This window comes from Camelus dromedarius, chromosome 15 (genome assembly GCF_036321535.1).
Source record: "Camelus dromedarius isolate mCamDro1 chromosome 15, mCamDro1.pat, whole genome shotgun sequence".
Lineage (NCBI taxonomy): Eukaryota > Metazoa > Chordata > Mammalia > Artiodactyla > Camelidae > Camelus > Camelus dromedarius.
Genome location: NC_087450.1, coordinates 54102565 through 54130017, shown reverse-complemented (window position 1 = coordinate 54130017; position 27453 = coordinate 54102565). Strand labels below are relative to the sequence as shown.

At 38.3% G+C, this 27453-nt stretch overlaps 1 protein-coding gene across 2 annotated transcripts in view; it reads right to left on the bottom strand.

The window, feature by feature from the left end:
* Positions 1–27453, bottom strand: part of NBAS (NBAS subunit of NRZ tethering complex) — a 277368-nt gene that overhangs the window by 120350 nt on the left and 129565 nt on the right. For both annotated transcript variants that reach the window (XM_031466598.2, XM_031466600.2), the window contains 6 exons: positions 26822–27051; positions 24265–24377; positions 18433–18546; positions 12712–12825; positions 10367–10524; positions 9504–9593 (listed from right to left, as the gene is read on the bottom strand). In XM_031466598.2, coding sequence (XP_031322458.2) covers positions 9504–9593; positions 10367–10524; positions 12712–12825; positions 18433–18546; positions 24265–24377; positions 26822–27051 — 819 coding nt within the window. The remainder of the gene's footprint in view (positions 1–9503; positions 9594–10366; positions 10525–12711; positions 12826–18432; positions 18547–24264; positions 24378–26821; positions 27052–27453) is intronic.

Here is a 27453-nt window from a genome sequence, read left to right as displayed (position 1 = left end):
CTTCAGTTCATCTGCTAATTAACCAGGCTACAGTTCAGCTGTGCTCATCTTTGGGCGTCATGGACCCCTCTGTACTTCTGACGAAAGCTGTAAGTGCTTCCCTCAGGGAACTGCACATGCACCTGTACATACATGAACACACAGTCAGAGACAGACACACAAAAACACACCAAATTTGACACGTTCTCGCCAGGGCTTTAGGGACCAAACCTTTCTTGGGTCTTCCAGTATTCTTGGATCCAGATTAAGTGATCTGTAGTTAGAAAATAGAAGTATATTCTATTTTCTTTTTTCCATGCCCAGTTTTTCAGTCAGCACTTACACAAAGCTATGGAGGATAAATGACAGGAAACAGGAAATTGTCTATTTCTGTAGCCATTTCTCCCGTTTTATCCCAGGGCAATACTGACATGAATATGCAAAGATGTGTACATAAAAATGCTCAGCGCAGTTCAGTCGAAAATAAAGGAATACTGGGCACAATCTAAATGTCCCAAAACAAAGGAAAAGATAAATAAATCATGGTATATGCATCCAACGACCAGTATCACACCATGACACAAACAGTCTGTATGTAATGACAAGAGCAGATGTCCACGACACATATCAGTACTTGAAAAAAAGCAAGCTTCAAAATAATATATGCAGTATGAATCCATTTTTACTAAGAACAAAATAACAGTCCTCCAGGAGACAGAGGTGAGCTGTACAGAAAGTCTGGAAGATATATATAAACTTTAAAATGTTTACCTCTGAGCAGTAGGACTCATAGAATGGGGAGAGGAAGGAACTGAGAGAGAAGAAAGAGAACTTACATCTTCATGTATTATTTTCTTTCATGCATTATTGATCAGTTTCATATTTGAAAAAATCAGAAAGACCAAAGTTACCACAAATAAACATGTACCTCCTACCAAGAGTTAACAAATGTGTTAACATCCCTCTTGAGTGTTTCACACTTTCAGAAATGTCACATCTCTCTCTCTTTTTACACTTTCAAGAAATAAAGCATGCCAGATTACATTAATTATCTGAACTCTTATCTTCCCGTAAGTGGATTATTAAAATAAAAATCTGTACTGGATTTGTCATTAAAAAAAAAAATAACACATTCCAGTCAAGATGGAGCCATGAACTATGTTTCAATATGTTCACCATGCTCCAAAATCCTGAAAATAAAAGGAAAAAAGAGTCAAAAGACACTCAAGTTTATAGAGTTCAACATTTGGGGGCTCAGAGTTCAGATGCTCGCAAGGGCTGCCAGATGCTCCTTTGCAGGTAAGACTGTGAATCGAAAAGATTCCCCATAAGGTGGAGAGGCTTCAGCCTGGCTCACTGCCTGGGGCTATTTATATTTATTTATATAAAGTAGTGGGCCCAGGGAGAAAGAGAACAAAAGTCAGAGCCCAAAGGAACTGGGCCAAATCCCTCATTGGTTCCAGGTCTCACGTCCTTACTGGTACAAGCAGGAGGGAGTTCCAAGTGAAAAGTTAATACAGGATGCGGTTCTGGACTGAAGTACCAAGGGATATGATTGAAGGAAATCCCAAACTCCAGAATCCTTAAGTAGGGTCTGAGGAAATGCAAATTAAATGAATTGGATGGCTCACAATGAGATTGCAAACCAAAATTCCAAAACATCTGGGAAAAAGAAATTATTAAGATAATAACTGTAACAAAAACCTACTTAAGATGAAATCATTTTAAACTTCAAAATATTAATTTATGTCTGTGCATTCTAAATATAAGATTTAAAATCCTTTAAGAAGGAACAAGATATCACATAAAAGAAAAAAACAAATATAATCCTATTGAGTTAATGTGTGTGTGTGATATGAGGTAAAGGTCTAAGTCCATCTTTCTATATGTGGCTATTCCTCAACCCTGTACATACCTAATATAAAAAGTGGCTCATTATGACTTATTTACCAATAAATATAAAGGCTAAAACTATAGAATTCTTAGGAAAAAGCACAGGAGTAAATCTTCACAACCTTAAATTAGGCCCAGATTTCTCAGATACAATAGCAAAAGTGCAAGCAATAAAAGAAAATATTAATAAACTGGACTGTCAAAAACATTAAAGGTTTTTTGCACTTCAAAAGTCACCATTAAGAAAGTAAAACGTCAACTCACACAATGAGAAAAAAATATTTTCAAATCATACATCCAATAACAACTTGCACCCAGAGTTTAAAAACAATAATGACAACAACAACAACAAAACTCTTACAGCTCAAGATGACAAATCATGCAGTTAAAACACAGGGACGGTGAAAAACTCAAAAGCTTCCCACTAAAATCTGGGACAAGACAAGGCTGCCCACTATCACCACTCCTAGTCAACATAGTCCTGGAAGTCCTAGCCACAGCAATTAGGCAAGAGAGAGAAGTAAAAGGGATCGAAATTGGAAAAGAAGAGGTAAAAGTGTCACTATATGCCAATGACATGTTACTATATATAGAAAACCCTAAAAGGTCCACACAAAAGCTACTAGAGCTGATCGAAGAATTCAGCAAGGTAGCAGGTTACAAGATTAACGTTCAAAAATCATTTGCGTTTCTTTACACTAACAATGAATCAACAGAGGAAGAAAGTAAAGAAACAATCCCCTTTAAAATAGCACCCAAAGTAATAAAATATCTGGGAATAACCAAGGAGGTGAAAGAATTATACACAGAAAACTATAAACCATTGATGAAGTAAATTAAAGAAGACTTTAAAAAATGGAAAGATATCCCATGCTCTTGGACTGGAAGAATCAATATTGTTAAAATGGTCACACTGCCCAAGGCAATCTACAGATTTAATGCAATCCCTATCAAATTACCCAGGACATATTTCACAGAACTAGAACAAATCATAATAAAATTTATATGGAACCATCAAAGACCTAGAATTGCCAAAGCATTGCTGAAGAGAAAGAAAGAGGCTGAAGGAATAACTCTCCTGGACTTCAGACAATGCTATAGAGCTACAGTCATCAAGACAGCATGGTATTGGTACAGAAACAGACATATAGACCAATGGAACAGAATAGAGAGCCCAGAAATGAACCCACAAACTTTTGGTCAACTCATCTTCGACAAAGGAGGCAAGAATATACAATGGAATAAAGACAGTCTCTTCAGCAAATGGTGTTGGGAAAACTGGACAGCAGTATGTAAAGCAATGAAGCTAGAACACTCCCTTACACCATACACAAAAATCAACTCAAAATGGATCAGACTTAAACATAAGACAAGATACGATAAACCTCCTAGAGGAAAACATAGGCAAAACATTACCTGACATACATTTCAAAAATTTTCTCCTAGAAGAAATAAAAGCAAGAATAAACAAATGGGACCTAATGAAACTTACAAGCTTCTGCACAGCAAAGGAAACCAGAAGTAAAACAAGAAGAAAACCTACGGAATGGGAGAAAATTTTTGCAAGTGAAACCGACAAAGGCTTGATCTCCAGAATATATAAGCAGCTCATACGACTCAATAAGAAAAAAATAAACAACCCAATCCAAAAATGGGCAGAAGACCTAAACAAGCAATTCTCCAAGGAAGACATACAAATGATCAAAAGGCACATGAAAAAATGTTCAATATCACTAATTATCAGAGAAATGCAAATCAAAACTATAATGAGGTATCACCTCACACCAGTCAGAATGGCCATCATTCAAAACTCCACAAATGACAAATGCTGGAGAGGCTGTGGAGAAAGGGGAACCGTCCTACACTGCTGGTGGGAATGCAGTTTGGTGCAGCCACTGTGGAAAACAGTGTGGAGATTCCTCAAAAGACTAGGAATAGACTTACCATATGACCCAGGAATCCCACTCCTGGGCTTGTATCCAGAAGGAACCCTACTTCAGGATGACACCTGCACCCCAATGTTCATAGCAGCACTATTTACAATAGCCAAGACATGGAAACAGCCTAAATGTCCATCAACAGATGACTGGATAAAGAAGATGTGGTATATTTATACAATGGAATACTACTCAGCCATAAAAACCGACAACATAACGCCATTTGCAGCAACATGGATGCTCCTGGAGAATGTCATTCTAAGTGAAGTAATCCAGAAAGAGAAAGAAAAATACCGTACGAGATCGCTCATATGTGGAATCTAAAAAACAAAAACAAAAACAAACAAACAAAAACAAAGTGTAAATACAGGACAGAAGTAGACTCATAGACAGAGAATACAGACTTGTGGTTGCCAGGGGGGCGGAGGGTGGGAAGGGATAGACTGGGATTTCAAAATTGTAGAATAGATAAACAAGATTATACTGTATAGCACAGGGAAATACACACAAAATGTTAATGGTAGCTCACAGAGAAAAAAATGTGACAATGAGTGTGTATATGTCCATGTATCACTGAATAATTGTGCTGAACACTGGAATTTGACACAACATTGTAAAATGATTATAAATCAATAAAAAATGTTAAAAAAAAAAAACCAGGGAAAATATTTATAGCCGTTTCACAAAAGAAGGTATAGAAATGGCCAATAAGCACATGAAAAGATGTTCTTCATCTTTAGTTGTTTGGAAATGCACACCAAAATGATAATGAGATACTGTACGCATCAATGAGAACAGCTTTAATCAAAAAGCCAGTCAAGAACAAGTGTCAGCAAGGATGTGAGGAAACTGGAACCTTAATACTTCCTGGGTGGGAAAATAAAATGGCACATCTAGTTTGGAAAACAATTTGGCAGTTTCTCCATACAAAGTGGAAGCTCTACCCCTGGATACGTATAGAAATCAAAGCATAGCTCCATACAAAGACTTGTACACCAGTGTTCATAGCAACATCACTCATGATAGTGAAAAAGTGGAAACACCCTAAATCCATCGGCTGGTGAATGGGAAAAGGAAGGGCTGTCCATGGTACTGAAACACAACTGTCACTCTGCTAGCTTTTATTTCAATATTTCTAAATAATCCTTTTGTAAATTCGAAATAGCTCTCTGCTCAGCCCATGTCCCATTTTTAAACATTAATTAGTCCAGTTGTATAAATCTGTGGCCACTTAAAGTGTTCATACAAGATTTCCCACAGTGAAAATGATTTTTTAATGGAAAACTTGTATATAATCCATTTCCAACTCTAATTAGATTTATCTGGGGAAAACACCATGGGCTAAGTAATATAATACTAGCTAAACAAAATGTTAATATACTCTAAGTGGTGGAATACTGTTACATCTAAAAACATAATAAGCAACATTAATAAGAAACTGGAAATCTGTAATTTTGGTAGTTATTCACAAATTATGCATTTTGTCCTATTTAAAAATAAATATCTCGTTCACAGGGACAACAGCCAATATCTTCAAACTTGGGGGCTCCATTTGTATCAAAGCAAATGCTACTACACAGCAATTACATCTTTACTTTCTTGGATATATAAGTAAAGATCATTATTTTCACAACCGAGTAATGAAAGTCTTGGCCATTAAGCAGATTATATATACAGTCAGTTCTCATATGAGTTAAAATTTAATACTGTTATTATATCTACTGTTAATGTACGACACGTGGCATCTTATAGCTAAGCACTATATTTTAATCTAATAATAGTAGCTGTAATATTCTGAAATGTACTTCATGACTCAAAGCCATAATGTGTTCAGTGAAGGTTTGGATTAACACTTCGTGAGTCTAGATCCATTACAGCTTGTTGAAAGGGGACAAAGGAAGACAAGAAGGCTTTTAAGGTGCTTAAAAAAAAAAAGAAAAAGAAAAAAGAGACAATCATTTTGGAAGAACTCCTTTTCCTTGCTAAGTGGATCCTGTGAAGGGCTGCTGGCGGTCTCCCTCATTTACTGAAGAGATTTTAATGGAGAAGTATGTGCCCACCTGTGGTAACACAGCATGTCCTGCTCCAAAGAGGCCACCAACAGGCCAGGCTGACACTTCCTAATTCATCACAGAAGCAGAAAATAGGAAACCCAGAAGCCACAAAAGGCTTTTTACAGATTTTATAAAGAAGGATGGGGATTCAGATAAGCTTATGGAACTGAACTCAGAAGAAACACGTTGCAATCCTATGTGGAACAGAGAAACGATACTCCCCTCACACCGGCCAAAACTTAACAAGACTTCAATAGAAACCAGAGCACACACATGTGAGTTAAAACTGGACATTCCTTATACTTTTAGGCTAAAATCCACTTTCTAATTCGTCTTAATCACATACTAATCTTTTTGCAATAGGAGTTTCCAACTTAGCTTTACTACATTTATTAGACATTCTCTCTGGGACAAGCACTCTGTGGAGAGGGTACAAAAATAAATGACACGCTTCCAGTTGCCACACCATACACGTGCTGCTACAATGATGTAAGATGCTTTGGGGGGTACAGAAGAGGGAACAACGAGGACTCAAGGAAAACGTTATAAAGAAAATGATACTTTAGATGGGCTCAAGGGGTCAGAAAGAAGATCAGAGCACAAGACAAGAAGGGCAGCACAGGCAGAGAGAACTCCAACACCAAAGGTGTGAAAGAGCCTACTCAGAGAATGGTAAGTTCAAGGCGACTGGAACACAGCACATGTTTAGAAGGCAGGAAAAGAGATGAGGCCAGAGAGACAGTGGAGAATGTTGCTGGACAAGCGGAGAAGAATCAGAGAGGCTCAAAAGATATAAAAATTGGGATAAAAATCTCATGAAAATCAGGTCTTCAACTAGACCTTGAAAAATGGTAAAATCTGCCAACTCCTAATAACTCAGAACATTTAGTAACTGCTGGCCAATATAAGAAGTGTTCTGAATCTCACGGAGAAAAGACTAGAGAATTTAATGTGATTTCACATCCAATAAGGGAAAACCAAACAGTGACTAATCAGTATAGACAAGTCAAAACATGCCAAAGGACAGAACGCATCCACACCACTCCAGGCCCCTGGAAAATGCGATGACTTCAGTTCAAAGGGAGAGTAACAACAATAAAAAAAAAAAAGGCCCACTGTCCGCAGTGCTGATGGTAGAACACAACCCTTCGATGAATATCGCTCTTCTACAACTGCGATGTCCAATCTGGTACCCAGTGGACTCGTGTCGCTCTTAAAATTAATTTAATTAAAATTAAACAAAATTTAAAATTTGATTCCTTAGTTGCACTATTCACATTTCAAGAACTCAACAGCTGCACGTAACTAGTGGTTACCATGTGGACAGTGGAGACAGGATATTTCCCTCACGGTAGAAAGTTCTACTCATCAGTGCTTCCCTAGAGTCACCGTTACAGGAAGAACAGGAGAAAAATCCTTATGGGCAGAAAGTCACATTACAAATTTCTTTGAGATCCTCAGGTCACTTAGCACTGACCTTGGGATACACATGTGTATTAAATGTATGTTTTGTCAAACTGAATTTTAATATAAAAGAAGGAATCATGGAAATGAGGTGATGGTACATGTTCCACTGAGGCCAAAAGCTAAATATTCTTGCCCTAACTCTATCAACAGATTCCACAACTGAAGCTTTGTATCAGAGTTCTGAAAGTAACTACATAGTATACAACTACAAGTGAGTTGAATACAACCAGTTTATAAAGAAGATGTGGTATATATACATACACAATGAATACTACTCACTCACAAAAACAGAATGAAATTTTACCACTTGTAACAACATGGGTGGGCTTGGAGGGTATTATGTTAAGTGAAATAAGTCAGACAAAGAAGGACAAATATTGTATACCACTTTTTTGTGGAATCTAAAACATACATGAGTGAATGTAACAAAAAGGAGAGAGGCTTACAGATAGAACAAACCAGTGGTTACCAGTGGGGAGAGAAAAGAAGGGAGGGGGAAAGGTAGAGTTAGAGAATTAAGAGGTACAAGCTATTAGGCATAAAATAAATAAGCTACAAGGATATACTGTACAACACAAGGAATATAGCCAATATTTTATAATAACTATAAATAGAATATAACCTTTAAAAATTGTGAATCACCATGTCATATACTTGTAACTTATATAAAATTGTACATCAACTATATCTCTATAAAAATATATAAATAAAAATTAAAAATAAATAAAATCAGTGCATGGAAATATAAAGCAACAAAAAACAAAACAAAATACAAACAAAAAAAAAGGAGATTAGATGTAGCTCACTTATCACACAGATGTCTTCTAAAATAGTTACTGGAAAAATGAATGACATTTTATACTTTGAAAGTGAACTTTACCATTTAAGAAATCCTGTGGAAACCAACCCATAAAGAGGATTAGCATCTCTTAACTTATCTAGTTAATATATTAGAAAAAGTCAACTGTCTTTGACCTGAAAAAAAAAAAAGCTAATTCTATGTTGCTAGAACAGTCATAAAACGTTAAGTCCACAGACCAAAGGCTGACCAACAGAAGACAGGGGTCATGAGCATATCCTTACTCTTTCCTCTCCCAGGATAAATCCTCCTGAGACATATACATACTTAATGGGTCCAGACAATTTTTATTCATAAGAATTTCAATGAGGAAAGGGAAAAGGATTAGAATTCAATGGGAAATGGACAAGAGAATTGAACAGGAACCTCACAAAAGAGGCTTTCTCCTGAGATAAGCCCATCTCGTTAGTAATCAAAAAATGCAAATCAAAATCAAATAGATATCACTTAACACTTAAGAGAATAGGTAAAATTTAGAAACCCGTCCATGCCAAGATGCTGGGTTGGAGGAAGCGGCGATGCCAAACACTGCCGGTGAGACGGCCATGGGTAAAACCACTTCAGAAGATTATTTGGGATTATGGACTGAGGTTGAACATAGACAGATATCTGATCACACATGCTTCCGGGGCTAAGTAAGGAGATGCCCAGAGAGAAAGGTCTGCACAGGTGCGCGAGAGACGTCCAGAATGACGACACAGCACTATTTTTAGTAGCCAGAACTGAAAACAAAGCAATGTCAATCAACATTAGAAAGGATAAACTGTAATAATACACACACAGCAATTACTTTCTATACAGCAGTAGCAATGACTTAACCACAATACACATAACAGCATGGATGAATCTCACAAACATAACATGAAGCACAACTATTCCTATAAAGTACAAAAACAGGTAGAATTAAACCATCATACAGCGAGGGGTGGGACAGGTTTTTAAATTACTTTGAAACAAGAACAAAAACACAAGGATCTAGTTATCAAGACTAGTCAGGAACTCTGGAGGGAGAGAGAAGAGTTGGCAGTTAAAGTGGTAGAGGGTGTGCGGGCACTTGTGGAAGGCTTGCCATGCACTGTTTCCCCATCTGCGTGATGGTTTCACGGATGCACTCCTCATCACACTTGGTTGAGCTGGACATTTTTGCTTTTTGTATTTTTCTCTATGAATATGGTATATTCATATATTTTATATACAAAAAAGTTTAAAAGAAAGACAGTCTCCCCGCCCCACCCCCACACACGGTCAGGCTACTCAGCTCCCTTCCATCCACAACCACTTTTTAAATTCCCCTTCCCTCTCACCCTCACTCACCTCTTGGAGCGCTTTACTGACCAAAGGTGAGACACTGATGCTCGCCCCTCCTTCTGGATGGATCTGGAAATTCACTCTTTGATAAAGAATCTGAAAAAAAGGACACAATATATTATAAAGAAATTGTCTTTAAATTTGCCTTACTTTACAATTTAGGCTTGAAACTTAAAAAGTACTCTTCAGGGAAAAAAAATCAAAAGCACTATTTCCCAATGAATACTTTCTGGTAACTGGCTTACGTCAGGGCTTCGTGAACACCTTCACAAGGACGCAACAGCAGTTTCAGAAGTGAGATTCAACTGTGAAAAACCTGATATACAATGTAATGAATGACTGTGAGATGAAAACGTGAATTCCAGAATCTCTTTATTTACCAGTGTACATACTTGACAGTGTTCCTCGACCAGAGCACTATCCTCCCTGAAATAGACTTTTCCTGTGAATTTTAGGAAATTCCGCTTCTCTCCAACCAAAGCCCACATCCTGCCGTTTCCAAAGAGCTTCAAAGGGGATGGTGCCACCACTGATTTTAACTCATATGGTTTCAAATATATTGCAAAGGACCATTGCTTATATATTTTATTCTTGACAACACTAACTTTCTCCATTATATTTGATAATTTATTTCCTAACACTACCTTCTTTTTTCTCATACCTGCATCCTTTCTTCTTTACTGTAATAAAGCCAACAATACTAATTTATATCCTAGTATTTTCAAATCCCTTTTCATATGAGTGATATTTTTCTTCCATAAATTAAAATTTTCATATTATTGGGAAAAAATGATCACAAATCTCAGATCCGCAGACCCAATAAAATACACTTCACACAGGTCAGGACTGACTCTATTGGAAGCACTTACTTCTGTCTGCAGAGAGCTGCTAGCAGCCAGGAGAAGCTGGATGCTGCCAGGAGGGCAATGTGTCAATGCAAATGCCATGAGCTCCTGGCGCGCGGCCAAGTCCTGGTAGCCTTCTGCCTGTCCTAACTGGCTACAGACATCCCAACTTTTAGAATAACCTGGAAAATGGGCAGGAAAAAAACAAGCTGATTTTCATTCAAAAAAGAAAAACCTTAATTTTACATGAGAAACGCAATGGCTTTTTGCTTAGGTGTTATGTTCCCAAAGCAAAGTCAATCATTAGTGACAACACATTACTATATAAGCAGAGACACTAAGGATGTAAAATAGAAAAGAAAGGTTAGATGAATTTATTATCCAGAAAGTTCAGCACTGCTCCAGACAAGTTTTTCTGATAAACTATGTTAAATTTTAGGTTACCTGATAATGACTATAAATAATCTACCTAGTTTTGATATTGAGTAAAAAAACTGGCTATCTGAATTCACAAAGACTTGAGGGTATGGCCCAGACACTTGTGTGAGCTTCAGAAAGTTCCAAGTATCACACTTCCTTTACTACTACTACTACTACTACTACTACTACTACTACTACTACTACTACTACTACTACTACTACTAATAATAATAATAATAGTAATAGTAATAGTAATAATAATAGTAATAGTAATAATAATAATAATATCATCTCCCTCATTGGGTTGTTAAAAGAATTAAAAACAATCTGTATTTAAAAGCACTTTATAAATTGCGAAGTGCCAGAAAAAGAGAAATTATCATAGACAGCTGCACAGAATCATTCATGTTATAGACGAAGACAGATCCAAGGTCAGTGCCAAAAATACAGTCCGCCCCTGGCTCCCAGCAGAGAGCTTTTTCCAACACAAGCTCATACTGTGAATTCTTAAACTGTATTTCTATTCTTCTTTGAAAGAGTTCCGGTTAGAAAGCAGGATTTTTTCCCAAGTACAAAGACCTCAGCCCGATGTAAGGTACCATCCTTACAAGAATAAAATTATCACAAAGCTGTCCAAATAAATGACAAAAAGTTAAGACAACAATGTTTTCCATAATACCATAATTACTCTGAGCTTAATGCTGCAAAACCACTAGGTTAATATTACAGAACCCAGTTCCTTCATGAAATGAGTGTTCTAAAACTGAGGTTATAAAGCACCAAGCTCCTTCCCAGAATTTTTCACATCTGCAGACTCTCCTTGACCAAAGTTTAGCCAGGCTTCTCTGAGCCTTCTTCTCGACGAGGCCTGTTCTGTGGTCCAGTCCTAGCCGAGCCTGTAGTTTCAGCAGGAATCCCACCAAGTCAGCTGAGAGAAAATCTCTCACCCCTGATACCTGGCCGCCCGGGCCTGCCATTAGCAAGAACCCCACTCAGTCAGTATAGTGAGAATCCCCCACCCTTGACGTCTCATCACTAGTTTTTCAGCCAGTGGCCCCATGACTCTGCTCCTCAGCTGTAAATGTCTTTTCTGTCTTTGGAGTTGAGCCTGATCTCTCACCTCTATTGCAAAAATCCTGAATAAAGTCTTCCTTACGATTTTAAACGGTGTCAGCGTAATTTTTTCTTTAACAGTATTCATACAGAAAGTATACAAATCTTAAGTGCACAACTCCAGGCGTTACCATGAACTGAAGCCCTGCATTTGTAACCACCCACCAGGAGTGCACAGACAGTGGGGAAAAAGACGTGCCTGAGCGTTCACATATTCAGGCACAGATACAAAAGGCAGATCATTTAGTACAGAGCCTATGATAAGACACCACCACTTCCTACCCCTCTGGGGAAGGCGTTCTTTAATAGAGAAATTACTCCACAACAAAACCTACTTATCCTCCAGAAACTTGAATTATAATTTCAATACAGAAAATTTTAGGCTTGTAAACTATTTCTCTGTTTCTCAACATTAATTTGAAAAGCACTATGTTATCTTCAAAAATGAAAAAGGAATAGAAATATTGACAATTTATAGTCACAAATTGTAGATGCTTCAAAAATTTTAAATTTTCTTTCATATAGCAAATACATAAAAAGATGTTAAAATATTTTACATAAAATTGTTACTATGATTATGAGTTTGTTTTTAACATGGAATGGAAAGCAACCAAAATCTCAGATAAAGTATAACCTTTGAGCCCATTAAAGTATTTACATTAATATACAGGCATATGGAATACATGCTTATCAGGGCTCCCAAAATATTTCTAAAGACTTAGGAACACAATGTGGCTGGCTTACCAATTAGGCCAACTGATTTCAAAACAGAACTTTTCCATTATTCATTATGTAAAGAGGACATGAGCAAAGTGTTAAGTGAGTGTCTACTTCACCTGTGGCCATCAGCTCCTGACAATGCACACTGGCAGCTTTGTAGTCATGGAAACGAAGGGCCTGCTCTACTAGAAGGATTAGAACCTGTCCGCGTCTTTCCTCTGGATCTTCCCCTGTAAACACATGCAAGTTACTTAGTGATTCGGGCAACCATCAATTGACAGAAGAGGTCCTTAACAAATCTTTCCAATTAATTCAAAAATAAAAAATAGAGAGTAGATTGATTTTTAAAAAATTATACAACAGCACCTTAGACTTCCCAATCTATTTATTAATCATGGAATTGGCTTTCAGTTTCCTAAGTGATCAATGATTAGTATCAGCCCCAGACCAGCCATTCCGACCTAAGTGGGTAGAAGAAATAGGTACTTTCAACATTTTTCCTATTTTTTTTTAAAATATTTTACCCTTTGAATGTTCTAATTATAATTAATAAATGACAAATATGAGGGGGAAAAACTTAAATGCAAAGTAAAACGGACTTAAATTTTATAGTTCCACTGTGATAAAGTTAATTCATCTGTCAGGCTGCCCCAGAGGTCCAACCCACGTCACAAATCTAAACTGAAGTCAGCCGACACTTAGGGAGGCACCAGCAAAGAAACTGAACATACACCAATCACAATCCTCCCGCTCACCTTAGGGAGCTCACCTTCCCCTAGAAAACAGGGCCTGCTCACCCCAACCCCCCAGCCAATCACGCCCTGTTTCCCTGGCTCCTACACTAACATTCTTTAAACTCACTCTAGCCCCAAATCCAGGAGCAAGAGTTCCACTGCCCGTGAGGCACTGCACCCCACCAATCCATGAATTATCTCCCCTTGAATAGAGGACATCAAACTCATTATGAAACAGTTTCAGTTTTGTCATTACAACTGACAGCACTAATCTTTTATTTATCAAGTGAGCACGTAGACTCTAAGCATATATGACAAAATTCAGCTTAACCCAAAGATCTTAAATTATTTTCCCAAGAATGCTCTACAAGTCTGCTTAGATGTCACTTCCTTCTCTGGCATCTCCAGACTCTCTTCACTTACAAGGTGCCCCTCCTACATGTTCCTGTACTTGCCATTCTCTGAATACCAATTCACTGGAATTATCTTTTTAATAATCTACACCCTCTATCAGAACTTAAGCTCTTAGAGGACAGCAGATGCTTCCTTGTTGAAGTCTCAGTACCTAGCACCAAGTCTTGCACACAATAGGGCAGAAATATGTATCCTCAATGAAACTGGCATAGATTCAATTCAGAATGTAATTTTCAACTACAAGACAATTCAAACCTACAACACCAATACTATTGGTATATCTGAACCAAAAGGAAAAAAGTAAAAACTCTTTTATATTTTAATGAGGTACTGGAAACTTAAAATTACTTTCAATATTCCCAAGGGGAATATTTGTATTTTCTGGAAGAAAAAGTAAACATAACATAGAAAAAGTTAAATGAAACTTTTAAAATATGTCTCCCATTCATCTTCTTTCGTGTTTTAATGGTTTGAATAGGATCCAAAGCAAAGACTGGCCCAAGCTACCCTAAAAGGATTCTTTAAAAGAGAGATCTTATAGCACTAAATTCATAATATTATTAGAAGAACACACTCATGTTTTAGTAACAGTAACATGTAATACTATAAATGGAATAATACGTAAAAGTTTCTCAATAATAAACGCACTTATCACAATTAGTATAAAACCTATTTCCTAGACAGTACTCTTGAAATGTTTGCATTTATTCAGAATATCTAAATCAAAAATGAAAAAGCCAGGTGTGATTTTTTTTTAAGCTGATAACTTGGGTAGGTTATAAAGGTATTTTGCAGACCTAACTGAAGCCTCCAATTGGCTAACTTAGCCTTGTAAGGGTCCACTGATTGCCATCATGTGACATCAAGAAAGGTAGAAACATAGGGTAAGAACGAAGGATTCAAAGTCAGAAACTTCTAAACTGTGAAATCTTCAATAAATTATTTAATTTCTTTCTTCCTGTTTCCTTTCCTCACATGCAAAATGAGATTCATATGTCTGCTACAAAGGACACAGTAAAAGGTAACTTAGATTAAGTAAAAAAGTATCAAATGAGAATTACTGTTGCTATTAATGTAAACTTTTATATGCAGATGGGTCAAATATGACCTTGAAGTCTATAGTTCAATTATTTAACTGCTTTTAATTCTATAAAGTTCTAATTTGAGCAGATGGTTAAAATGAGAAGTATAAGCAAAAATAGGTTTGAAAAGAATGGTATCTAGAAAAATACTACGAACAAAATGAAATTCACAGGGAGAGCAGCCAGGAGTATGGCCAGACCAGAAATCTATTAAAGAAAGTGATTCAGATGTTTAGCTTGAAGAAAATACTGACGGTGGCATGACAAGGCCTTGAGGATATGGAATAGAATTTAAACTGGCCACCAATTCTTTGATCCTCTTTCTAAAGGTGGAGTTTAATGCTTTTCCCTTTGTGGGGGTGGGTGCTGCCCAGTGATTACTTCTAACAAACAGAATAAGGTATAAAGGACAGTGTGCGACTTCAAGAGCAGGTCATGAAAGGCCGTACAGAGTCCTCCCTGCTCTCTCGTGGCAGCTGCTCTGGGAGAAACCCCAGGAGGTGCCGCGTGGAGAGGACACTCAGAAGCTCTATGGAGAGGTCCGTGTGGCAGGGAGCTGAGGCCTCTGACCACCAGCCAGGGAGGAACGGAGGCCTCTTCCAACAGCCACGTAAGCCAGCTCAGAAGCAGATCACCCAGGCCCAGTCAAGATTTTAGGCAGAGTCTATAAACATTTCCCCGGAACTTGGGAGGGCCTGTGTGACTGCTTCTGTGAACAAGACATGATGGAAATGAAGCTCCCCAAATTCCAAGGCTAAATTATAGAAAAGGGCCATGAAGCTCTTCTTGGCTTCTCTTGGGATACTGGCTCTGGGAGACTTCAGCTACCATGTAAGACATCTGAGTGCTCGGAGGCCACCTTGAGGAAAGACTACATAGCAGAGAAAGTCCCAGCTACTCTACCCCCAGCTTTTTAAATCTTCTCAGCCCAGATGCCAGACATGTGAATAAAGCAGCCTTTACGATGAGCCCATCACTAGCCACTATATCTGACTGCAGTTTCATAAAAGACCCTAAACTGCCCGGCTAAGCCCAGTCAACCTCCAGAACCAGGACAGATAAAAAGCAATGACTGTGCTTATTTTAAGCCCCTAAGTTTGGGGGTGGTTTGTAAAGCAGCAATAAATAGACAGAACACTCTAGAAGCTTCAGATGCATGTCACCTGCCTTGTGATCCCTTTCTTAACACCACCCCACCCCCAGCAAAACATTAGGATTGCCTTTCTTCAACGTTTCAATTGTCTTTCTTTCTTCTGTAACAGTTGTTTACAGAAGCCATGTTCTACCATCACACCCTTCACTGCAGCATAATTCACTGCTTCCTCCGCCTCTAAGATTCTAAACTCCCAGAGGCCAGCAGGTGTGTAACAGAACTGTGAATCCAAAGTACCCTCAAGGTGACCTTACTTTATCCCTCTGCAGCCTCCATTTCCTCGTCTGTGAAATGTGGCTAACAAGAGGCTGAAGGGTGCTGGCAACAAGAGGTTGAAGGGTGCCAGCACACGGTGGCCACTGACACGTATCAGCTATTATGTACGCTCAGGGGCTCACAGTACGAATACTATGTTGAGTGAAATGTAGATACTGGTCTTATTCTTTGATGATACCGTGCTGAAGGCGTAATATAGATTCCACATGGAAGTCTGAAATCGAGGTGGCCAAGTTGAAATGGTTCCAAATACTAGAACTAAAACAGCTGCAATGAAGAAAAGAGGTCGAACACCGTGTGTTCTATGTGCTCTGCAGACTGAAGAAGAACGTTCATTCCGTTAAAAATACCGGTTTGCCAGGATCACTGATATTCCTACTTCTATGTCAAAGTCGCAAGGACAAAAATGGAAATTAAGCCTAGTCGGCAGGTACCTGGAAAATGCAGGCAGCATCCCTGACTGCTTCATCAGTGTCTATGCACTGGATCCTTACGAAATTCTTCCCTGATGCTCAGAGTGCTTCAAAGTTTACACAGTGCTTTTAGAGCATTAACTCATTTAGGTCTCTTATAACCTGGCAGGTGAAGCAAGGGGGTGTCATTCCTGTTTGACATCATTTAGCAAATTAATGGGACAGTCAAGACTGAAGCAGTCTTCTGACCCCACAACCTACTTCTCCCCAGCCATCCAAGACACGCCTGATGGACCAGTCAGTGTCAGCATCCTTCCAAGGCTGCTGCAAGTCCAGAGGTAAAGATGCTAATAGTATGCTTTCAGATAGGCTAGAAAAGGACAACTATACACTAAAATCTACTAAGACTACAGACCTTAGGAAGAGTTCTGTATATTGAGATTTTAAAATATTAATAAACATTTCCACTAGTTATGCTAAATATATACATTTAAAAGTTCTAAATATAAACAAATAATCCTCTTTACCTTTTTTAAGCTAAAAATGGAATTAATTTCAACTTAAGTAAAAAAAGAAAAAATTCTGGGGATAGAAGTATCTTTAAGCAGGATTAGATCCAGAAACATGTAAGATATTATTGGGGAATTTTCCTTCTCTCTCTCAAATGAGTTTATTTTCAGAAAACTGATCAGGAAAGTGACTGCCAGAATCGCCAAGGTTGTACCCTTATGACTTTCATTTGGAAAGAAAGAGGCTCTGTCTTCCTGTGTTCAAATATCAACTAGCAGGAAAAATTCTGACTGGTTCTGCTTAAGTCACACTGTCATCCCTGAATTGGCTGGTGGACAGAATACTGTGGTCAACCACCGTGGCAAAGCATCTTGATTGGCAAGTCCAGTGGGGTCACATGGGCTGGGAGAGGGATGGTGTCCCAAAAGAAGATCCGCTCAGCAAACAGACAAACGTGTCTAGTACAGATAACTAGTGTTTCAAGTCAGCAGGGGGTTAGTGTTTACTCTTTTAGTTGAAATGGGACGGTAAACGTCACAATATTGTGCTAGATCCATTTGAAAATCTTAAGCTGCACATTTAAAATCTGTTTAAGAAGATAAGGACACGCTTGAAGATGTCCATCAGGTGGGATGCACAGAGGATGAGCCAAAAATACAAAAGAAAAGTATAAAGGGCTGGTGAGCAGAACAGCGTGAAACATGAAATGCGGAGTCAGAGAGACCTGCCCGGAAAGTCACAGTCTGCTGTTTAACTCTGCTGAGCAGGACACTCAACTTCTCAGACCTTCAATTTCCCTTGTAAAATGGAAAGGACACATCATCACCACCATTTAACAGAAGATGAAGTAAGCTAATACATGCGAAAACCCGATCAAATAGTAAATGCACACATTTTTCTAAGAAATGGTTTAGGTTCAAAAATATTACACCAAATTTGGACACTGAAGGTGAACCGGTAGGGCTGGTTTGCTCTACATTAAGTTTTCTGGTTATAAATTGTAACCCTGACGACTGTTTCTGATCTCACAACCACTTCGTGGCACCCCAAATTAGCCTGTCCTCATTTAAAGAACAGAAGGTCCGAGCAGCTCAATACAGGTACACATTTTTATAACATTCCCATCTTTCTAGAAAAGATAAATCCTGCCCAAAAGCAGCTCTCCTGATGCGTATAAGCGTATATTCCAATGTTTTCCTAGGATGTCAAGAATAACACAGATCCCTTACTCTGCAGTTTAGCGTCCAAAACGTACCTGAGACCCTCAGCAACTCAGCAAGGCCCAGAAGCTTGGCAGACTGTCTGTAGCACGTGGGGGACTGGGAAATACACTCCTTGATGAGGCCGATCCGATCAGAGCACAATCGCACTGCAAGAGAAAGACATACTGAAGACCTGTGGCCACGGACAGAGCCCAGGGCATCGTGACCTTCCTGATTTAAGGCACTCAAACAAAATAAAACTATGTTAACCTCTAGGTCAATAATAATTAAGTAAAAGACACAATTTTAAAAAAAAAAGTAAAGTTATTGTTGCTTCTGCATAAATGATGTACAACATGGATCTTTTCTTTTATCACCAAACCTCTGAAACACAGCAAATGAACTGAGATTCTGAAGCTAGGAGAAGTGTCATCTTTTCAAGTTCCAAGTCAGATTAGGGAAAGCTCTAAAACCTCACCCACTTCCTGCTACACCAGTCCTCCCACCTTACCTTAACCCCCTGAAATCCATTCCACGTTCCAAATATCCACTGTCCACCTCCACCACGTCACCTCGTTCTGGAGGGCAGGAGTCCTCACTAGTCCAATTTATTAGCCTCTCTCCAAAAGCAGTCCCCATCTTCCCACCTAAGCTACATGTCAGGAAAATAAAGTACGTCTGATCACACCAACTCACACTATGGAGTAGTTAAGCACACAAAGGGGAAAAAAAAATGCCTCGAGTTAAAGAGTTTTATGTATATACTAGAAAGGAGTGGTATCTATTTATGATAGAGGTGTCAATCTTTGAGAAACACGTCACTACCTGGGAAGCTGGGACCCAATAAATGCAACAATTATCATGACAGCAGCTGACACTGGAAGAGTATGACCTGTATCCCAGGCGCTGTTGTATGCGCTTTACGTGAGTTAACCCAACAGGGCAGAACCCGAAAAGGCAGGTACTGTCATCCTCAGGGGAAGAAACTGAGGTGCAGAAGTTTAAGTACTTAGGCCAAAGTCACTGCAAGTGATGGGACCTGAATTAGATCCAGCTCCTTAAATGTTTTCCACACCCCCATTCCTTTATCCATTCCTAAATCCATGGCTACATTGCATACATCCTGTGTTCTCCCCAAACTACTTCTGGGTAGGTGGGAGGGGGCTCAGGGGTTGGGGACATGAAGGAGAAAGGGGGCAGTTTTTATTTGGAATGGGCTTTTTTTAGGGGGCGGGGTAAGTTTTTATTATGATTAAATTTCAAACTTACAGAAAGTTCACAAGAATGGTCCAAAGAACTCCTCTACAGTTTTTGCCAAGATTAACCAACTGTTAATAATTTCTCCATTCACACTTGCAATCATGCATGCCCTTCCTCCCTCCTGCTACACACGCATGTATATTCATAAATATATGTATCTACACACATCTATTTTTTTGAACCATTCAAGAGTAAGTTGCAAGTATTGTGTCTTTTTGCCCTAAATGCTTTAGCGTGTATTGGGCTATTTTAAGATGTCTATTTACGCAGCTCCAGGTACAGCACTCCCGCTGTGGCCTTTACTATGAAGTCAAAGGTAGACGTAGCCTTCAGTTACTTCACAATCATGACAGCCAACAGCTACATCCAAGCACAGCTTCTGAAGACTGTATTATTGTTCTCAGTATACACTGCAATTATTCATATCCCAAATACCCACCTCACTAACTTCGGGCTTGGCAATGGCACTTCTACGGGCAATGAAGTGTGAGTGGAAGTGACAAGCCCCTTCTGAGCAAAAGCTTAAGAATCATCTCGGATTCCTCATCTCTTCCCTCTGCTGACAGAACGCCACGTTTAAACTTCTCATATCGCACTGAGATCTCTGAGGGTTTTTTTCTTTTCTGACTACAGAACAGTCTAACAAAAACTAACTGATACAATACACTTCAAGTTTTTCCATAACTTTTCTCAATCAAAAAATTGTTTTTTTCCCTCTACATCTGCTATTTTGTGCTTTCCTCCTAGGATATATTTTAAGATGTGTATCACTACTTCAATATTTCAGATTCAGTAACTATAAGAAAGGTACTTTCTACATATTTCTAATTTGATTTTCAAAACAATACCTGTCATAGATATTACTGTCGCTCTATATACGTAAAAACCTGGGTTTTCATAGACGCTTCAGTGGCCTTGTTTGATGAGCTCTTGTATTCTTCTTAGACAAACTCTAGGTTTAATGACTCTCTAATAAGTGATTTCCTTCCTGTTACCACTCTTTCTAGCTCAATAAAATTAAGGTGGAAAACTGAAAACACATATAGCTATGGACCATCATTTTCTCACTTCCTTTTAATGGAACACTCAAGTTTGGTTCTTTGTCTGCTTGTTGCCCTAAGTACAGTATACCACTAACACTTCAAGTTCATTAAATATATTGGGGGAGTAGGATTCTAACAGAATGTAACTGCCATGTTAAAACAAGCTTTTACTTTATCTCTCCCTTAAGCCTCTGGACAACCACTCAGTCGTTCCCTTTTACTCCTTACAATAGAACATGCTAAATTGTATTTCAAAATGTGGTATCTTATGTAAATAAATTCAAGCTGTAGATGTTATCTTCCCATGAAGGGAAGAGGTCTCTGACTCCTAAAATTCCTTTTCAAAATGAAATGAATAAACATGAAAAGAAAATGCATGTATGAATCTTTTAATAACTGAGGGTCGCTCAATTCCCTCTGGATCTCACAAATATTTTTTAAAAACTTCTATAAAACAAACACACCCACACAGACACACCCATCTAAGACATAAGAAGCATTTATTGACCAGCTACCCACATGCCAAGCAGTCTCATCACGTTAGAAGGCGGGGACAGCACGTGTCCAGCAAACCACAGATGTAAAGTATCAATTTCAGCCACTCAGTAATGGCATCAGAGGCGCACAATATTTATTGTTACTCGCGATGTTGAAGCACAAATTAGACCACGTAGGTGAGGAAGGAGATAATATGCCTGGGCCAGTCCACTTAACTGATGAGTTAGAACACAGGCCAGTCTCCTTCTCAAAGAAACTTTTACTTTCACGCCTCTTCATCAGTAGAGCACTGTCCACTGTTACAAATGCAGTTCTTGAGCCAGACTACCTAGGTTTGAATTCTAGCTTCACCTCTAACTAGCTGTGGGACTGTAAGCAAGCTACTCAACTTTGATCTGGAGAACGAAAACAGTAACAGTCATTATCTCGTAGGCTATTTAAGAGAGTTAATAAACACATGAAAAGCATATTCAGAACATAACAATCACTCAATTATTATTATTATTATTACTAATATAGGCACAGAAATGCTTAAGTATTGGCCCCTGCAGTGTAAGGATTCTCAGTGTTTCAAGCTTTAACTTTCAGGACTAAGGACTATTTCATTATTATCTCCACCCAAGGAAGGTAAAGTTCAAAGACGTTAAATTACAACAGAGCACAGCTCAAAGTGCTGAATCAGAATTTAAACTCAGACGTGACATACGGGCATGAATGAGAAATGAAATGAAATGAGAATGAGAAAGCACGTAAGACCACTCTAAGTCTACATCCGTACGAGGACCCCCAAGTCTGAAAACAGCCGAAATGCCGCTGATGCTCGTAGCGCTCTTACAGTACCCCAGGCACTGCAAACATATGACTTCACCTTTGTAAGAAAGTCTATGAGATGCTTCTAACTATGCCCTTCTTGTAAATGAGAAAAGTTAAACACAAAGAAAGGTTAAGACACGTGTCCAGCCACCCGGCAACAAGTGGCAAAATGTGCTCCAGGCTGGAAACCTGACTTACCCTATTGTAGGAAGAATACGGGAGACAACTGGAATATCCTCAATCGGCTCATTTGAATAGTAAGAATAATTTACACACACACAAACGCCCCAGTTATAGGGGAGAGCACACACGTGTACACATGGAAACTCATCACAGGAGACTCTTACACATGGAGCCATTTTTATGATATTTCTGATCCTGTTTTCATTTAACTCATGAACGATAACATATCCGGTACCACTAGCCTTCACCTGATGAGAAACAGCAATTCCTGGAGTGGGGGCAAAGAAGGCTTCAAAAAAAAAAAAAAAAAAAGCAAAGTGACAAAATGAACTATTGTACGCTGACTGCAACAAAAATACCTGGACCATAAATCTTTGAATACCAAGTTACTTTTTTGGCTGATATTACTGATGGATACAAAAGTAGCATAAACCTGAATTATATCTGGCATAAACACAACCAACAGTATACAAAAGGAATATTCCGCCCCCACATCCACAAGGTTTTCTGACAGACATTCTAACAGGAAAACTCCAAATCAATATATCAAGCTGAAAAGCTGTCAAGACATGAAAGTAAAATCTTTCTCAAGACCGGCTGCAGATACTGAAACCCATCCACTGATCTGCAAATACTGCTAATTGAGCACCACAGAATAATCAGAGCACAATGTAATTTTCAAAATTCAATAGCATTTGGGAAACTATGTTTTGTACTATCTCAATCTGCTTGGATAAATAACTAGCTAAAATAAGACTTGAAGCTATAATTGCTGGACCTAAAAAGTGATATAAGACAGACAAAAGTTTCATAGTTCTCTAGACTCTCTCAGGTCTGAAAACTTCAATTAAAAATATGTGTCTCAGGGGACATAGTTAATGATTTAAGGTATCTGAGAATAAATCAGTAACTCTAATGAGTCCTCACAGTTTTAAGAAGGTTTTAGCTCAAAAATTACATGCACAGTGCAACTGAATAAAATTTACTGGTGATTTACCAATCACCTTGAATGTACTTGTTTAAGATGCTGCAGGGTATTTATAATCGCATACAAATTATTTTCAAAAAGTGATATTCAAGGTAATAGTAATACTACCTATTACAAGTCTAATAAACTTGCGTGACAAACAGAAGTTTAATTTTTAGTAAAACTGCAATGGAAATCCACATGAAAACATGAGACTGTCTCTACTGGCTCATCTTCCCTAAGATCCATTTGATTCAAAGCACCACCGAAGACAAAGACACCAAGGAACCTGTATCAGGCTGCCATTGTCCGAAGGAACTAGAAGTTTTTAAAAAAAAGAGAGAGAGAGAGAGGCAATTCTGGTAAAAATTTATTAAAAACGAGAGAGATGGAAGAAACTCAGCTATACTTCCCCCACCCTCAATTCCAAATATGTCCAGCGTTAAGACTAAACATAAGAGATTGCATGGGAACCAGCCAGGCATGCCTCTGATAACCTAGCTGCCTACTTCATTTGAGGCACTGAGGTCAAGGGTTTGAAGCAACAGAAAACCTTCCACCCACTTATCAGGCAAGGATCTGGACACCAGGAGATGCACAGGGCCCTCTCCGCACAAAGTACAAAAGGACAAGTGACCGGGTAACACGGCACGCTTGTTTGGGGTGGGACTAGCCTAACTTTCTACCTTTAGGTAAAAGGACATGAGCAATGTTAAGATACTGCTAGCAATTTAACTCTCAACAACAACTTCCTGTCATTCCCTCTTGTTAAAAAATATATATATAGATTAAATTAAGGAATATTACACAGTTAAGCATAAAAAGAAAGAAACATTATCAGTTACAGCTACTTCTATATCTATGCAACTGAAACAAATAAATTGCAATTCAAAACTGATGTAAACCTGAAATGTTCATCCGTAATCCCCTATTTCTACTTTTATTTTTATCCAACAGCCTCACTGCTGTTACCAATATTGGGAAATGGGACAGAGGATGGGACCCGTTGCTAATGGATTATATGACCAAAAGTACTCTTTGGTTTAAAAACCTAAAAAGGAACAATAGTAAACGGATGCAAAATAAGTTAGGGCATGTGACACCTTAAGTAGAAAACTCACCTTGCAAAGGGAGAATCTTCACACCAAATTCTTCAAGACACCCCAGGGCTTGGATAAGATCGAGCTCTTCTTCAACAGCAGCGGGCCTGTCTGTTATCAGCTGTAAGCAGCACCTGGAGAAAAAATACGTTACTTTGCCTTTTTTAAAAATATGTTTAGCTAAGTTGCCTTTCCATATTCAATAACATGAGATCCAACACATATTTCTCAAAAACCTACTACATTGCAGGTAATATGCTAGAGGCTTTCTGATATCTTGTTTAATCCTCACAGCAAGCCTGAGACAGGCAAATACCACCATCGGCTTTTTCAGGAAGCCAAAAAAGAAAAAACCTGAAGCTCAGAGAGGTGAAGTGATTTGCTCAGGGTTACAGTGAGAGTACGCAATGGTATCGCAGCACAAAGCAAGGTACGGAAACTCTGTTTCATGCTCTCTTTACTGTTGACTCCAAAGATAATAATCATCTTACAAATAATAAAACAAAAAATAGATGGAATGCAGATAATGTCCTGTTAGTTCTCTAAGGAAAACAGAAATACCTTCATTCGGTCACAATTGTGCTCTCAGAGGGAAAAAGAATCACCTAAGAAACTGCGCAAGATTTTTCTGATTAAAAAAGCAGTTGGTGACACATTACTGAGATAAACACAGGAGAAAGTGATCTGATGATGTAAGAATTTGTGATACCTACAGAGTATTTAAAGCAAATTTTTTTAAATTCAGAGAAAATGTACTTTAATAAATATTTTAAGTTACGACAATCTTATTTTTCTGCCAGGTGCATGTAGAGTGTAACAATGGGGCATGAGACTAGAAAACACAGGATCAGGCCATGAAGACCTAACAAATGCTACTCATGGACCATCAGATGAGGATATCCAGGCCCCATCACCCACCTACATGACTGAGTTACAGACACAGGCCTAGCTTGCTCTTGCAAAATTTTAGAATTTACATCAGATGGGCACTAACATATACTACTATTGGTTCAAGTATGAACAGTATATAACCTACTTGTGGCATCTACCAAAATTCTAACTGTCCTTGCCTTTGAACCCAGAAATTCCAGTTCTAGGAATTTATACTACAGACAGGCTCTCATATGCCCAGACTTAATTATGGATGTTCACTACCACCGTCTTTTCAAAATGAAAGAAAACAGACTCAATCAGGAACTAATTAAATAAATTCTATAAAAGTCAAATCATCAAAAAAGAATAAAACAAACCTATATGTACTCATGTGGAAAAACCTTCAACTGTAAGTGAATAAAACAAGATATAGAAAAGATGTTGTACAAGTAGTAAGGATTTATCTGTGATTTAAGAAAGAAGAGGGTAACATTTAATAAGAGTCTGGAAGGATGATTTTAAAAACAGCTAAGGGAAAAGGGGCAACTAGAATGAGGAGAGAGACATTGTCAACATCTATCCTTCTGTATTTTTGAACATTTTATCTTGTGGGTGTATTGCTTCCTCAATTAAAAAAAAACTAGTTAACAAATAATAATTTAATCAGTAAGAATGGATGGGGTATTTTCTAATTCAATAAAACTGTGAACAATTAAATACACCTGGGCTCAACGGTCACCGTTTGGTTCCATGTTACACACATATGACATTTTTTAAATTAAGGTGAATCACTGTGGGAGAAAAAGGAATGGAATGAAAGGGAAATACTGTAAGTATAGTTTTAAAAATGATCTCTGGGAACACCTGTCAAAAAGATTTAGGTCAAATATAGCTCCCAGTTTCTAAGGCTATTCTATTTGATATTTTCATCATCTGAAATAGAAATACTATCCCTTGGGAGAGAAGGAAGAAAAGTACTAACTATTTTAAACAACTTTGTCAAGTTCAATAACATCGTTTGAGAAAACATGATTCTTTCTGTGGTAAGATATCACTGGGGGAAAAAAGTTACCTTAAGTTTTGCTAGAGTTAAAACAACTACCAGTCCATTTGAGGGGAAAAATAAGATAGATCGTATATAATAAAAACTTGGCAACACAGTTAAACCACAGGGCAAACGTCCCTTATGCAAAAAAGCTCCTAAGAATCAACAGTAAAAAGAGGAACACCAAATTTCCTGTACACGGGCCAGGAGAGGAGCAGAATTCATGGTCCAGAAATTTCCACCTGGAGGACTTTTGAGCTTCATCGTGTAATGAATCAGGACTCCCGTCCCTACGCAGAGTGGAAGCCGTGGAAAGGATACAGACGTCGCTTAATGTGCTGAAATTTTCCAGAACCTGAATTTGCAGGCTATCACATGAATCTCTTCCAATAGGAGAAAAGTACAACGTTACAGATAATCAGCTAGAGTGACTGTGGGAAAGCAGGCTAGACAAAAAGGGTCACAAGAAAGTTAATGAAGATTCATGATGTAATTAAGGTTTCTTTCTATAGTCAAGCAGTAAGTAACTGTCCCTCACCCAGCAGAGTCAATCTGTACTTGCGATAGCGTATTCTGTAGAGTAGAGAATAAAGCCAACCGTGGAGGTTGTGTGTTCTGACTCCCCTCTCCCTCTCATGGAAGAATACAGACTTGTTCTACCTGGCCAGGCCCATGCAGCTGTCTGAGAGGCTGGTAGAAGAATTGAAGTACTCTCTGCTGGCAGCCAAAACCAAGTCGATACTTTTCTCATAACTGACCCTATACTGGGTTTTTCCTTTTTGGGCTCCGCTAGCTGGTGGGTTTATTGAACAAGCACTGCTGTGCATCATCTGCCCAGCCAGGTGGATATTTTCAAGGCGACTGGAACACAGAAGGCTTTCTGTAAATATCTGGGGAAAGAGAAACTGGAATTAGTGCTTACTGAGGGAGGATTCGGTTCTCAGCACAATGGAGGCTCTGATATCCAAGTGAAATAAATTAAAATACATCCATCCTATAGGTAGAGGTCGCATAATATTGTGAATAAAAAAAAAACTCAATAAAAAAAATCCGTCTTTTAGGGAGAAGAAATAATTTAACTGAACAAACCAATGCTAAACATAATACCTTAACAAGTTACAAAGAATACTTGAGAAAATAAAGTTTATTCTCATTAAAAATGAGATCCATTAGACATACTGTCCCAAACTCAACAGGGCCCACTCTGATTAACCTATTTATAACATTTCAATTTTTCAAAAGAAAATCTTTGAATATGGTACACATAATGACTACTTAAAGCACATGAAGTC